This window comes from Anopheles darlingi, chromosome 2, assembly GCF_943734745.1.
Source record: "Anopheles darlingi chromosome 2, idAnoDarlMG_H_01, whole genome shotgun sequence".
Classification (NCBI taxonomy): domain Eukaryota; kingdom Metazoa; phylum Arthropoda; class Insecta; order Diptera; family Culicidae; genus Anopheles; species Anopheles darlingi.
The window spans coordinates 93911902-93924401 of NC_064874.1; the positions used below are offsets into that span (position 1 = coordinate 93911902).

General features: G+C 48.7%; 4 protein-coding genes across 6 annotated transcripts in view; 1 reads left to right on the forward strand and 3 right to left on the reverse strand.

Annotated features, from left to right (window-relative positions):
- Positions 1-4425: 4425 nt before the first annotated feature.
- Positions 4426-6974, reverse strand: LOC125950085 (ATPase family protein 2 homolog). Its single transcript, XM_049677710.1, has 2 exons — positions 6486-6974; positions 4426-6421 (listed from the first exon to the last, which is right to left on the reverse strand). Exons 1-2 carry the CDS (start codon positions 6883-6885, stop codon positions 4446-4448), a joined length of 2376 nt encoding a protein of 791 aa, XP_049533667.1. The 5' UTR covers positions 6886-6974; the 3' UTR covers positions 4426-4445.
- A 17-nt stretch (positions 6975-6991) lies between these two features.
- LOC125950109 (torsin-like protein) lies at positions 6992-8747 on the reverse strand. Its single transcript, XM_049677771.1, has 7 exons — positions 8610-8747; positions 8318-8545; positions 8122-8242; positions 8042-8058; positions 7842-7972; positions 7323-7774; positions 6992-7262 (listed from the first exon to the last, which is right to left on the reverse strand). The coding sequence occupies exons 2-7, from the start codon at positions 8517-8519 to the stop codon at positions 7127-7129; spliced, it is 1059 nt and encodes a 352-aa protein (XP_049533728.1). The 5' UTR covers positions 8520-8545; positions 8610-8747; the 3' UTR covers positions 6992-7126.
- A 199-nt stretch (positions 8748-8946) lies between these two features.
- Positions 8947-10202, reverse strand: LOC125950111 (beta-1,4-galactosyltransferase 7). Of its 2 annotated transcripts, none has more exons than XM_049677776.1 (2): positions 9864-10202; positions 8947-9798 (listed from the first exon to the last, which is right to left on the reverse strand). In XM_049677776.1, the coding sequence occupies exons 1-2, from the start codon at positions 9958-9960 to the stop codon at positions 8957-8959; spliced, it is 939 nt and encodes a 312-aa protein (XP_049533733.1). In that variant the 5' UTR covers positions 9961-10202; the 3' UTR covers positions 8947-8956. The 2 variants fall into 2 exon arrangements, with proteins under 2 accessions (XP_049533733.1, XP_049533732.1); XM_049677775.1 differs by having other exon boundaries at positions 9858-10197.
- A 235-nt stretch (positions 10203-10437) lies between these two features.
- The window catches only part of LOC125950105 (endoplasmic reticulum lectin 1), a 2302-nt gene continuing 239 nt past the window's right edge, over positions 10438-12500 (forward strand). The window contains exons 1-5 of one of the 2 annotated variants that reach the window (XM_049677767.1): positions 10438-10824; positions 10897-11586; positions 11840-11887; positions 12025-12207; positions 12284-12500. The exon at positions 12284-12500 is cut by the window's right edge and continues 239 nt beyond it. In XM_049677767.1, the coding sequence (XP_049533724.1) occupies positions 10708-10824; positions 10897-11586; positions 11840-11887; positions 12025-12207; positions 12284-12500 (1255 nt within the window). In that variant the 5' untranslated portion in view covers positions 10438-10707. The remainder of the gene's footprint in view (positions 10825-10896; positions 11587-11839; positions 11888-12024; positions 12208-12283) is intronic. The other variant, XM_049677768.1, reaches the window with a different exon arrangement.

Consider the following 12500-nt stretch of genomic DNA (forward strand, 5'->3'; position numbering starts at 1 on the left):
GACCATCAGCCATTGACCATCATCTAGGATGCATCACTTTATCATAGCTATGGATCCGAGCAACTTACGAAGCAATGAATGTTACTTATGAACAAAAAAATTCTGCAAGTGCAAAGTACAAAAACTAGTAGAATAACAACTGCGCGGAATGCAGCCATAGGAGAATCCTTGATAGCAAAAAGGACCTTGAGACTGGATTGAGTTGGCATCCATCATCATTTGTAACGCAAATGCATCTCTTACTGGCAAAAACGGTTCTAAACGTAATCCCAACCATCCGAATTCATTCAGAATCCAGCGTTTAGGATGAACCAGTAGCCTTCTATCAAGACCTCGAGGCCATAAAAGTTCTCGGCCAGAGGCGAGACGCAAAAGGACGAATCCCCAGTGCGGGCGCAAGGGAAGCAATGATGTGTGGAGGGTCGGGGGGGGGGATGTGAGCATTATTTACGAGGGCAGGGAGGTTCGCGTTTGCACCGCGGTGGCCAACATCGCATTTTATGAGCAGCTTGGGGCGTGCCACTGGTTCTAGGCCACCGTACCACACATTTTCGGAGTCAGAGTTTGACTTTTAGAAGTTCTGTGTGCCCCGTTTGTGTGTGTGTGTATCTGATATTTGAGTTGACTTCACTGCAACCAAGAGTTTAAGCGGAAACCACACGCTGGGTATCGCCATTTTGGAGAAGATACATACAAACGACACTAATGAAAAGGGTGGCCCGCATCCCGCGTAATCCTGTTGTGTTACTTAAATATTCACCAAATCGCTCGATCCGGTCCGATGGCCCGATGGTACCGAGAAAGAGAGAGCGAACCTGAAATAGATCTTCATTTAAAATTCCGGTTTACATCCGCCTCCTTCGATCCCTGTTCGAGTGAGGTGTGGCGATGATGGAGGGTCTTTGAAATTCTAATCCACATCCCCGTACCATTCAATCGTTGGGGACTTTGCGGAAGCGCATAAAATGGCTGATTCGGATCAATATCCGTAACATTCAATGCCACCGAGCTCCGAGAGAGGTCCGGTCGGCAGTGACCTCGGGAACGGGTCGGATGATGTTTTCTGTTTTGAATTCTTTTGTTTCAACTGCAACACTGCGCCGTGCGTAATGTGCTGGTGTCCAATTCCTGCTGTATGTCGGCCCCGCTGTAGTAAAGGGTGCCATTAATGGCCAGCAGCGTGTTGGCGGCCACGTGTTTTGTTAGAAGGAACCGGGTACGCGCAATGGATGAGACAACAACGGTCCGTCGGTCGGTTGACAAGCTGTTTTGTCGCTGAATTTGAATTCGTCCACGGTATTCCGTACCATCCTTCAGCGAAGCATCCTTCAGTGGACCGGAGAGGCAGTGTCCACTTGAAACACAACACCAAAAGCCCCCATCGTCGCCATCGTACTGGGTGGTTTGTGTATTTATTTGTTTTGCCCTGCCATCACCGGGAACACCGTACCATCGGGAATGTGTAGCGAAAGCGAAAAATAAAAAATAAGGTCCGGAACACGGATGTCATAAAGTTGCCATCGGTAGTGCTGCTGGTGCTGCAGGCCAACCATTTTTACGTTCTAACCCGCCCGACTGCCCGCTCGCCCGTGAATGCTCTGGCGGGGGGGAACGTGCCAGACGGCAGACGCAGATAGTGGAGGGACATAGCGCTTCGTGACGAGCATAAATTCTCTAGTGACAACAGGAACAGTGGGACGATGAGGTCAGGAGCGCAGGAGTTGGAGGGAACATACAAAAAAAAAGTGCTGCATTATGAAAAACGGGTGCAACGAACGGTCAGGATGCTATGGCACCAGACTGGTGAGAATGAGAGAGCAATTTGAATGCAGAACAGCCAGGTGACGACGAGCGCGGTCGCAAGACAGAGAAGAAACATGGCTCGACGGTATCGATCCTTGTGCCGGTTGATTGTGCAAAACTTTGGACCACCCCCCGCGGGCAGAAGCTGCAGCCTGCTCTGTCTTGCCCAATAAGAAGAGGTCGTTGCTTACTGGTACATGCGGTAACCAAGGCAACTGGCAATGCGAGTCCGAGCCGCCATCCATCGAGTGCACGAAATTTATGACCTCTTCCTTCTTTAATCCGCATCACCATGGCAGCGGAAACGACGCTGGTCGGGCGCGGGTTCGCCAACGGCTACTCTGATGTTCCTTCCGTTGCTTCTGCCTTCGTCTCTGTGTCTGGGTTTTGGTTTTATAGCAGGAAAGGCAAAGGACCTCCGGCCGCCGCTGCTGCATTTCATTATTGCGTCATAAAATCGAGACATCCCGCATGCTGATGCTGATTGGCAAAAGGTTTCGCCAAGAAGCAGGGCTCCGGGAGACGTGATGAAATCATATTCCACGAAAAAAGAATGACCCACCAACACCAATCGTGCCTCCATATTATCCGGAACGGACAATTCTTATGCGATGATGATGATGATGATGATGATGATGATGCATCTCTTTCCATAACCACACAGTCACAGTCACAGCCCATCACAAATAGGTTACGAGTTTTGTACCCTTCCTAAGCTTTACTGCCGCCTAATTGCCGTTTCTCATCACTGGCCGATCTGGCTTGGCTGGTGGTGATGCTAACAGATAAATAAAACACCCTCCTCCGACGGCTGGTTGTTCTTGGATTTCCAAAAATTATGATCGATCCATTAGCAGCTCGTTTATGATTCATCTCTCGATCGTTTGAATTCTATTTCGAGACCAAGCTCCACCATCATACTCCAATATGGAGGTGGAAATGCACTCTTCATAACGAGTTCTTTAGCCCGCTAATCGATCACGATCGACGATTGGGCATATGCATATGAATCATCGGCAGTATCGCAAAAGAGCATTGATGGTTTACTGAGCCGGTCCCGGTGCGTGCCATTCTGCTGGAAAATAACTTAAACATTCCAAACGAGATCCGGGTGGTTCTCTGCCGATGGATTTCCCTTATTTTCATGATCACTGGAAAGGGACGCTCATCTGGACGGTTTTAGAATCATGTTTCATCGTCCACGCGGCCACCATTAATGCGTGCAAAAATGGTTCTCTACTCCTTCTGCTCCCCAGCAGCAGCTGCGGTCTTTCACCCGAAGATAGCTTTGGGGGGCGGGAATGGCATATGGAAAGCATTTGGTCTCGCTTTGGTGTTTCCGAGAAAGAGTATTCAATTCATGTGAACCCATGTTTCAAGGGTCACTGATCACAAGATTCTTGCGTAATACGTCATCTCATTCCGGGCACCGGGCGTCGTCGGCCATTACTCAGTGCAGTGCATTTTTTTCTGAACCAGCTGGCTAATTCCGATCAGCAAAATCATGCAACCATTTCTGAGAGCTTGTCTAGACGTAGTAAGTGCGTCTGAGAATCTAGCATGCGATCACCACCAACCACCCCATCACACACGTACGCGATCACCCGCGATCGTACTAAGAATGCCGCGGATCATTCCGTTTTTCGAGGGCAATGGAGGATGGAGGAGAAGGGGTTAATAATGAGAACACATTTTGTGAAATCATTACACCCTTGTCCAGAAACGGGGCCGGACCGGGCCGAGTTTGGGTAGCGTTATTGTGTAACGGTTAGTGACGACGCATCTCGCTTGATGCTGCGTACGGCGGCCCTCCAAGAGAGCAAAGAGCACTAGATGTGACGATTACCCCGCTGGACTGAATCGAAAAGGGCAGCGAGGCCTACTGAGCACGCAAAACATAAGCTAATAATAATGCTCCGTTGCCATGGCGACGTACTCGCTGCAACCTAAATTTCCCTCTAGATGTTCCAGCCGGAATGCACTTTACGCGCACCCGCTCCCTCGCTTGGTGGACGATGCCAAAGTCCCAAGTCCCGAAATGATTTACCATTTAACGGGCGGTCTTTCCGCGCCGTCTTCTGGCCCCTCGCCATATGGTACCAACGCAAGACGAAAGACGAATCAACAATGGTGCATGGAGAGCGATGGTAGTGCGAGAAGATGAGTTATACGGATGTAATTAAAAGTTTGAATTATTTGACAGGTTTATTAGCTTTGGCCGCGGTGACTCTACTAGCCCCTTTTTCGGTGGCCAAATGATGCTGGCCTCGGTTTGTTGATTTGATTTTGGATGCACTTTGCTCATATCATCGCGCGTTCTCGGACTCTCTCTCTCTCTTTCTCGCGTGCGCCTGGACAAACAAATGAAAAGCGGGTTTATGCTACGCCACGTGTCTTACATTTGGGTTCTGTTGCTGGAGAACAAGAACGAGAACGGAGAAGGTGCTAAAACGTTCGCTTTCCACCAACGAAACGCTAATTGACTGGGCAAATGCGCGTTGGTTATGCTGCCACTGGAATGCCGAACCGTCCTCGGTCGCGCCGTCATACTTGCTTACGGCAATATATCTCAATTTCGGATGCAGAATTGGAAAACACTCGCTCGCACGATTAATTGCCATCAGCTCTCGGTGATCTCACTTTTATTGATGTTGCTTTAGATAGTCGTCGTACAGGCGTAAGAGATCGGGACTGGTACGTGGTCGTACGAGTTGGAGAGCGTGCTCAAAGTGTGACCAGTTGATGGTTTGCACATCGAACGAGCCTTCGAGTCCACGCAGTGCTGCCTCCTGACAGATGGCTTCAATTTCCGAGCCAGAGCAACCGACCGAACGACGCACCAGCTCCTGCAGGTCCACATCAGCGGCCGTTGGGATTGTTTTCAGTTTAATACGAAAGATCTCCTCCCGTGCGGCCTCATCCGGTAGCCTCACGTACACGATGCGATCCAATCGACCAGGTCGCATCAAGGCACGGTCGATAAGATCGGGTCGATTGGTGGCCGCTACAATGCGCACATCCTTTAGCACGCTCACACCATCCATCTCGGTCAGCAGCTGAGCCAGGACGCGTTCTTTCACAGAACTGCCACCGCTTCCACCATCACCGGATCGTTCGCCACCGATCGCATCGATTTCATCGAAAAAGATTATCGAGGGCGCTACCTGACGTGCTCGGCGGAACAGATCCCGCACCGCTCGTTCCGATTCACCAACCCACATCGAGAACAGCTGGGATCCCTTGATCGATAGAAAATTTAATCGGCTCTCCGTCGCAATCGCTTTGGCGATCATCGTTTTTGAGCATCCCGGTGGTCCGAACATGAGCAAACCGCGTGGTGGTTTAATACCGAGCCGTGTAAACACTTCGGGATGGTGGATAGGCCAATCAATGATTTGACGCAGTTTATGTTTAAGTTCCTCCTGCCCTCCAATATCTGTCCAACGGATATTAGGGCACTCAATCATAATTTCACGCATCGCACTGGCCTTTACGTGCTGAGTTGCCGTCAGCAGTGCTTGACTATCGATCGTCGACGATCCTGCTGTACCACCCGCAGCATTGGCCACCAAGTTCTCCAAATCGGCCCCAACATAACCGTGCGTTATGCGGGCAATTGAACGGATTTCCTCACTGGACAGACTGTGAGTAGCTCGTGACAAGACTCGCTGCAATATGGACTCGCGCCCTGCAGCATCTGGAACCGGTAGTTCGAACTCGTAATCCAAGCGTCCTCCACGACGTAACAACGCATTCACGTTGTCCACATTGTCCGTTGTACCGATCACCAGGGAGCGGTTACCACGTGCCGAGCTGTGCAGACTATCGAGCAGATTAAGAAAGTGTTGCGAGATGCGTTTGCCGATATCGCTTGAACTCGCCTTTGGACAGAGATTGTGCAGTTCCTCTACGATGACGAGGGCCGGTTTGGGATGAACTTCGAACACTTCGCTAAACTGGCGAGAAACGTTCGCTTCCGATTCGCCGTAGAACTTGCTGTATACCTCCGAACAGTTCAGGCGAACCACATGGCACCGGTAGTGTGCGGCCAATGCATTGACCAGCATTGTCTTGCCTACACCCGAGACACCGTACAGGAGTACACCACGACTTATGGGACCGTGGCGCTTCCGTGTCTCGATACTAAACGCCGCATCCATGAGTGTCCGCAGTTCAGTGATGATGCCGTCAAGAGCTCCGATACGTTCGAGGGCGTACCGTTGATTCTGATGGATCTCCTGTTCCATTTGAGCATTATCGAGCACAACGAGCTTCGTGGTACGCAGTACAACGAACATTCGACGATCCTGCAAGCTCATTCGGTTCAACTGTTCGGTCACCGTGTCACCTTCACCGACGGTGCGAACATTCACAATGCGGAAGGCGAACATTTTGTTGCAAATCTTTAAAGCGATCTGGTTCTCCCTAATCACCACGCTGCCTTGCAGTTGATGCTTTAAACAGGAGACCAGGAACTGGCCATTTTTGTTGAACACTTTACCCTGATCTTCAGGATCCTCAAGACGGAGACTAATTTCTTGTGCATCTTCCAGCTTGCTTGGATCGATCGCAGTCACGCTAGCGATAAGTTCGTTGCTCTTGTCGCTGTCGAACTCATCTGAAATTGAAGCCAACGGTGGTAAGTGACGAGATTTGTTTTATTACGTAGACGCTTCTGTTACCTAGAGCTTCAAGGGCGATTTTGGTCCCGGTGCGATCCTCTACCGGCCACACAACGCGAACGATCGTACCAACCGGGGTTCCGTTTCTGCTCAATGAGATCTCCACGTAGTCGCCCAGCATTAATCCCAGCTTTCTCATCACACTCAGAGGCAACGTGACCAATCGGTACCGTTGTGCGTCGGTACATCTCTTCACCTCTTCCAACGTTACGAGCGTACCAACTTCAACCTTCCGGCAGTGGAAGGTATCACCGGCAGAAACATAACCGGAGAGTGTTCCGATGTTCGTACAGTTTGCTTCCTGGTGCTTCGTCAGCTCACTGGTTGGCAGGTACGTTTGGCACTTTTCACAATTCCACCAGAGTGGTTTTTCTTTCTTAGTGGCCGATTTCGGGGCCATTTTTCCGGGGAAAATTCAACCACAAAATTCGAAAAACGAGCAGGCCGGTCTGCTGCGTTGAAAACTGTCAAGCGTGTTTGTTGACAAAAGCCTGTTACACCGTAAGGCCAGTAAAGGTCGAGTAAGGGTTTCCTTTTTTATTCTTTTTCATTTCACCGAGACACACTTTACAGCCTCAAAAAATTAGAATTATATGGCCAGGCCAACCGAAGCAACTTCTTAAAACACCAACTCGATACGATCACAGTTCCTCGTTTCGGTGGGCCTTGCGAAGTCGGTTGTAGTAGAACGACTCTACCTTCTTACTTACGCGCTTGCAGCCGTTGTTGGAGAAAATGCCTGTTTCATCGAACGTGACTGCTTCTCGCAGGATATCTCTGAAATGAAAGGGAATATTAAATGAATGGCCTACAGCCCAATTAATGCAGAATACATACTTGAGTAAAGTCTCGTCAATATTCTCACTGCCGGTTAATTTATGATACTCTCGGATGATGCATTTTTCCACATGTCGTTGCTCGAGCGGCAGAAACGGTACAAAGTGGTCCACCACGTGCGACTCAATCATCTCACTTCGGTACAGGCCACCTTCGAGATTGTAGGCGCTAATTTCTAGCGTTTGTTCGAAATCATGCAATTTAGTACCCTCGCGCCAAGTACCCTTATCTAGGATAAGCTTCAACTGGTTCGCTATTTCCGGTCCCGCGACGTTCGATAGAAAGACGAAGATGGACTGTCGAAAGTTGTGCTCTTTCGTGTACGCATGATTGTCCAGCAGCGATACGATCGTGTCGAACAGTCCGGCCGGCATCTTTTCTACTTCATCGAAGATAAATAACGACGTAGGGCATTTCGCGGTCGCTCGCTTGATGTCTTCAACAAGCCGAAACTGGAATGGAATCCAACGATTCCCGTTAGTCCGAAACCGAAACGCTTGGTTTCTATCCGCAGCTCACCTTGTACTCGTTAATTCTGCTCTCGAGAGGAAAGTCTATCCTTCCCAAGTATTTGTGCACGAAGTCACTCTGGGAACCCTTCTGGAACAAAGCGTTGGCAATGTGCTCTGCTATGTAATTTTTACCCGTACCTAAATGATGAAATCGAATTGTTAGCATACCATGCTGTCCCTATAACTAGGTATCGTTCCCCAACTCACCAGGAGCACCGTGAAAGCTGCAAAAGAAAGTATATTCTTTGTACTATCTCCTAACCAGCAGTGAGCGTGAGGGATCTTACCTTATCACTAATGGTTTCTCAGACTTGTGAATTTGCTGAAAGTGACCTCCGATAGCGTCCACAACCAGCTTCTTGGCAATGTGTTGCCCAAACAGGTTCGCATCGAGCGACCTTCTCAGTGCTTTTGGGATGAGAAAATACGCTTATTTTAAAATTACCCATACTCAAGCCGTCGGTAGTTCATCCGATTGCTTACCGTAAATGTCGGCAGGAATATAATCCCGTGTACAGCATTCACGGTACCGGCAGATGGTGTTATCTCTAGTTGCTTCAAACGCAAACTTAACGCCTGATCGGATATTTTCCTTCAACTGTGCGAAATCAAAGAAGGCGCAGGAAGGCTGAACAACGATGCACCAGAATAGGAATTTTAGGAAAGCAGGTGCCGCGAGCCTCATGGTTGACGATTAATGTAGCACAGCCACTTTATAACAATCGATTAAACTAATTAAATTGATCGTAGCTCAACTTTTCTGTGGTGATCTCACCGCGCTGGTTCAGTGATAAGTAAACAAATGCTCGAACGCACAAGCAAAGATGCGTACTTATGATTCCCTCTGTGAGGCCAAATACTCTAGGAATACATCTCGCAATGGAAACGCGACGAACGCTTGCACAAAGTTATTCCAAACTTCTCAATTCAAAACTTTATTCCAAAAATACGAGTTTGCGCCTCCGGTTGAAAACAGCTGTTCCGGCTGCCGGCTGTCAAGGGCAGCCGGTTTCCGCCTCCGTTTAGAGCACCAGGAGTTGAGCGATCTAACGATAAGTCGGAGGTGGTGGTTTTATTAACAAAAATGGTTTTAAATCCATTTATGGCATTACAAATTCGATTTCACTGCACGCTATCGCCCTTTTTCTTTATCCTTTGAGTGGGTGCTTCCGTCGTCGATGGACAATCGCACCAGGGCGTTTCAGCTTTGTCGCAAACTAGATCCACATTTAGAACACTCACGGGAACACCATCGATGGTAAGCTCGCGACGACTGGCGATTGAGTATTTCAGCGTGTTCAGTCCCGTTTTGCGATCCCGTCTCCGTGTACTCTCACGCTGGTTAAAGCATTTCGTCGTGTCTCGCTTCCGATGCAACCGATCGTGCACATGCAGGAACGTGTTGTTCGTTCCCGTCGTTATGTTTCTCGACCGATACACCTCAAGACCGGCCTCTTTGATGCGCACGAAAAACTCATCGTCCTCCAGCCCCCAGCCCCAGTAACGGTTCGACATGCCGTTCAGCTGAACAAAGTGCTCCATCTTAAGCAGTAGTATACCACCGATAAAGTTCGAATAGTGGTACTTGGGGTGATATTCGGGGCCCGATATGTGTAGAGGACCTTCCTCGGGATACTCGTAGCGCAGGTTGTCGTTCAGTGGCAGCAGATCAACGTCGTGCATAGCGAAGTAGTCGAAACGATCCCGGGCCTCCAGGAAACCTGCATTGATCAGCGATGCACGATTGAATCGATAACGATCATTTTGGTTCACCACAAATATGTGAAACGGCACGCCTTGCTTGTCCAGAAACGCCGCCATGTGGGGAGCAAACTGGAGCAGCTCATCGAACCGATCGCGGAACGGAACCACTATCGCTAGCTTCTTCCTATTCTGATCGTACTGCTCAAGCCGGAAGGTCTTGTGAAACCGCTCATGATCGTGCTCTTCACACCGGCAGGTTTCTGAAAGAAGATCGAATTTTCTATCCAAATTCTTGATCAACTTGCGCGTCCAAACTCACCCAAACCTGTCGGAAGTCCGCCGCTGAGCAGGAATACCACGATAAAGCCGAACAAGCAGATACCGAAGAGTCGCAGGAGAACCACTTGCGTGTACTTAACCATCGCTTAGCCGAGTTTGCATTTCGAAGGAATTGAGGTCTTTTTTCCTCGTAGTATCACCAGCATTCGGTCCGCGGCGGCATGTTTACATTTCCACAGCTGTTTTATCAGAGGGCTTCATTCAAGCCTCGAATAAGATAATTTTTCAACCACCTCGATAGTAGATTGAGACAAAATTTCATGAAGAAACGCCATTCGCTCGGGGGTGGATAATTAACCCGGAAAACACCAAAAAAGCGAGTCGGAAGGCCTGGAACTGGAAATAATTTGACTCACAAACTCAAGCGCGTTTCAAATTGAATCCAGTTTTAACGTATAAACGGATCCAGGAGTCGAAACTTCTAACGCGCTGACTCCTAAATGTAAACGACGACAGTGATGGTCGATAAAATATGAGGATTTTGTCCCAAAAACAGGCGAGATTTTTATAAAAAATCTGAATTTTAAGCTAAAACTGGGCTGCCAGGCACTGTGCCGTGGATACAAATTGTTGTAAAAATCGTGAAACTTCTAACTTTTTAGAAGAATTTCGTGAATTGAGAAGAAATTAGTAGCATTAAAGCAAATTAGCAGCATTAGCAACTACCGCAGCCATTCCCATAGGAAAAGTGTCCAGAAAACTGTGAAAATTGCAGATCCACGGAACGAACTATCGGAGTTTTTTCCAACAAGTATTTTTGCCACGAATTCGATGGAGAAAAGATCCGTTTAGTCCTTTAGATTTTAGAAATTTAGGCAAAAGTACTAGCCATGCTGGTTCAACTGAACCTGCTGCTGCTTCTGGTGGTGGCTAGCGGACACGATTTGAAGGGGTTCGACGATTCCGTTCTCTTCAACCTGGTGTGGCACTCCAAAAATGATCTGTTGGTAAGATAAAACGCCGTCCAGCAACCTCCGCTCGTCGTAGCCTGGTAACAGTTGGTTTCTACCTTTTTGCAGCCTTCTACTCCAGATGCTGAGGAGATCGTGATAACGTCGCCAAACAAGGAACGGTACCGGTGCATGATTCCATCGATCACTGCCAAAGAAAGCACGGGCGAGGTGGAGTACAGTGGTCCAACACCGCTGGAGCTGCTGGAACCACTTTTCCTGTCCACGACCTGCTCGTACCGCATCGAGAGCTACTGGTCGTACGAGGTTTGCCACGGAAACTACATCAAACAGTACCATGAAGAGCGGCACGAAAAGACGAGCAAGCTGCAGGAGTATTTTCTTGGCCGCTGGGACAAGCAAAAGACTGAAGCACTGAAGGCACGGTACGCTGAATCCGGTGCACAGAATGAGCAGCTAAAGTACAAGAAAATCGAAGGCTTCAACTTACCGTACCTTGAGCTAGAAATGGACTCCGGAACGGTGTGCGATCTTAACGGGGAGCCACGTGTAACTAAAGTGCTGTACGTGTGCTACATGTTTGGCAAGAACGAGGTGTACTCGTTGAAGGAAACATCCACCTGCAATTATGAAGTCATCATCCTAACGGCAGCGCTGTGCACCCACCCGAAGTACAAACCTCAGGATACGGAGGAAAACAAAATCAATTGCATTCCGCTTGACGATGCACCACGCAAACCGAGAGCCCTGCTAGAGATGGACGTCGAAAAGATGCGGCAAAAGTATCAGCAACTATCGGTATGTCTTCAGTTTGTCGTCGAGCAAATCCCGTTTTACTGATTATTCACTGTAGCAGAGTTTGCTTAGTTCGTCTAGTGAATGAGTAGTGCACGGTTTATGTGCTAATATTCATCGCCTGCTAGATCCACCCGATTCCCCATTCTTTTACCCTCCTTGCGACTTGACTTCTTTACCTTTTGTATGTATTTTTTCTTTCTTTTTTCTTTCGTTTCCCCGCTGTCCTTTGCCTTCTTCGTTTTCCTCTTCCTAGGTTACTATTAGCGACGTATTAGGATTTGAAATGCCTGAATTGGATGAGGTTGGTTTCTATATTTTCTAGTTCCTTTTACTATTGCTTCATAGCTACTGCACGCCTGTTTTGCACTTTACGACTTTTGAGTTGCTCGCCCATGGCTTACTTTGTTTCATGCTCATTCCATGACTAACCGCTTGCAGGATGGTTCTTGGCGAGGAGAACCGGTACGTAAGGACACTTCGTTTGCGTTCGATTGGAAAGGCATGGATGTGGATGCTGATGAAGGGACTACTCCAGTAGGTTCCATGACGAGACGGCCGAAAAAGACCAAGGAACTAACGACACTGCTTGAGTTCCTCGATGGAGCCTACTGTCTGCCAGGGGTAAGATGGATCGGGGATCGGGGACGGACTTATCAATCAAGCTTCCTGCTAACGTTCCATTCATCTGCTTTTGTAGGGCTCCGGTTGGTGGAAATTTGAGCTTTGCTTCGGAAAGCACGTGCGTCAATATCACAAAGATACCTCAATCTACCTCGGGTACTTCGATGTGGACAGGCATCGCGAGTGGTTAGAGAAAAATCCGCTCGTCCGGTTGACTCGCAAGCACGATAACCAGATCAGTCTCTTCTACACCGGTGGTGATGTGTGCGACAAAACCAATCAAGCTCGCCACG

Coding starts and splice junctions, on each gene's coding strand:
- LOC125950085 (XM_049677710.1), bottom strand. CDS start 6,885: ATGGCCCCGAAATCGGCCACTAAGAAAGAAAAACCACTCTGGTGGAAT. Junction 6,422..6,485: donor AATCGCCCTTGAAGCTCTAG/GTAACAGAAGCG, acceptor CTTCAATTTCAG/ATGAGTTCGACAGCGACAAG.
- LOC125950111 (XM_049677775.1), bottom strand. CDS start 9,960: ATGGTTAAGTACACGCAAGTGGTTCTCCTGCGACTCTTCGGTATCTGC. Junction 9,799..9,857: donor CGGACTTCCGACAGGTTTGG/GTGAGTTTGGAC, acceptor ATCTTCTTTCAG/AAACCTGCCGGTGTGAAGAG.
- LOC125950109 (XM_049677771.1), bottom strand. CDS start 8,519: ATGAGGCTCGCGGCACCTGCTTTCCTAAAATTCCTATTCTGGTGCATC. Junction 8,243..8,317: donor TATTCCTGCCGACATTTACG/GTAAGCAATCGG, acceptor TCATCCCAAAAG/CACTGAGAAGGTCGCTCGAT. Junction 7,263..7,322: donor ATTGACGAGACTTTACTCAA/GTATGTATTCTG, acceptor CTTTCATTTCAG/AGATATCCTGCGAGAAGCAG.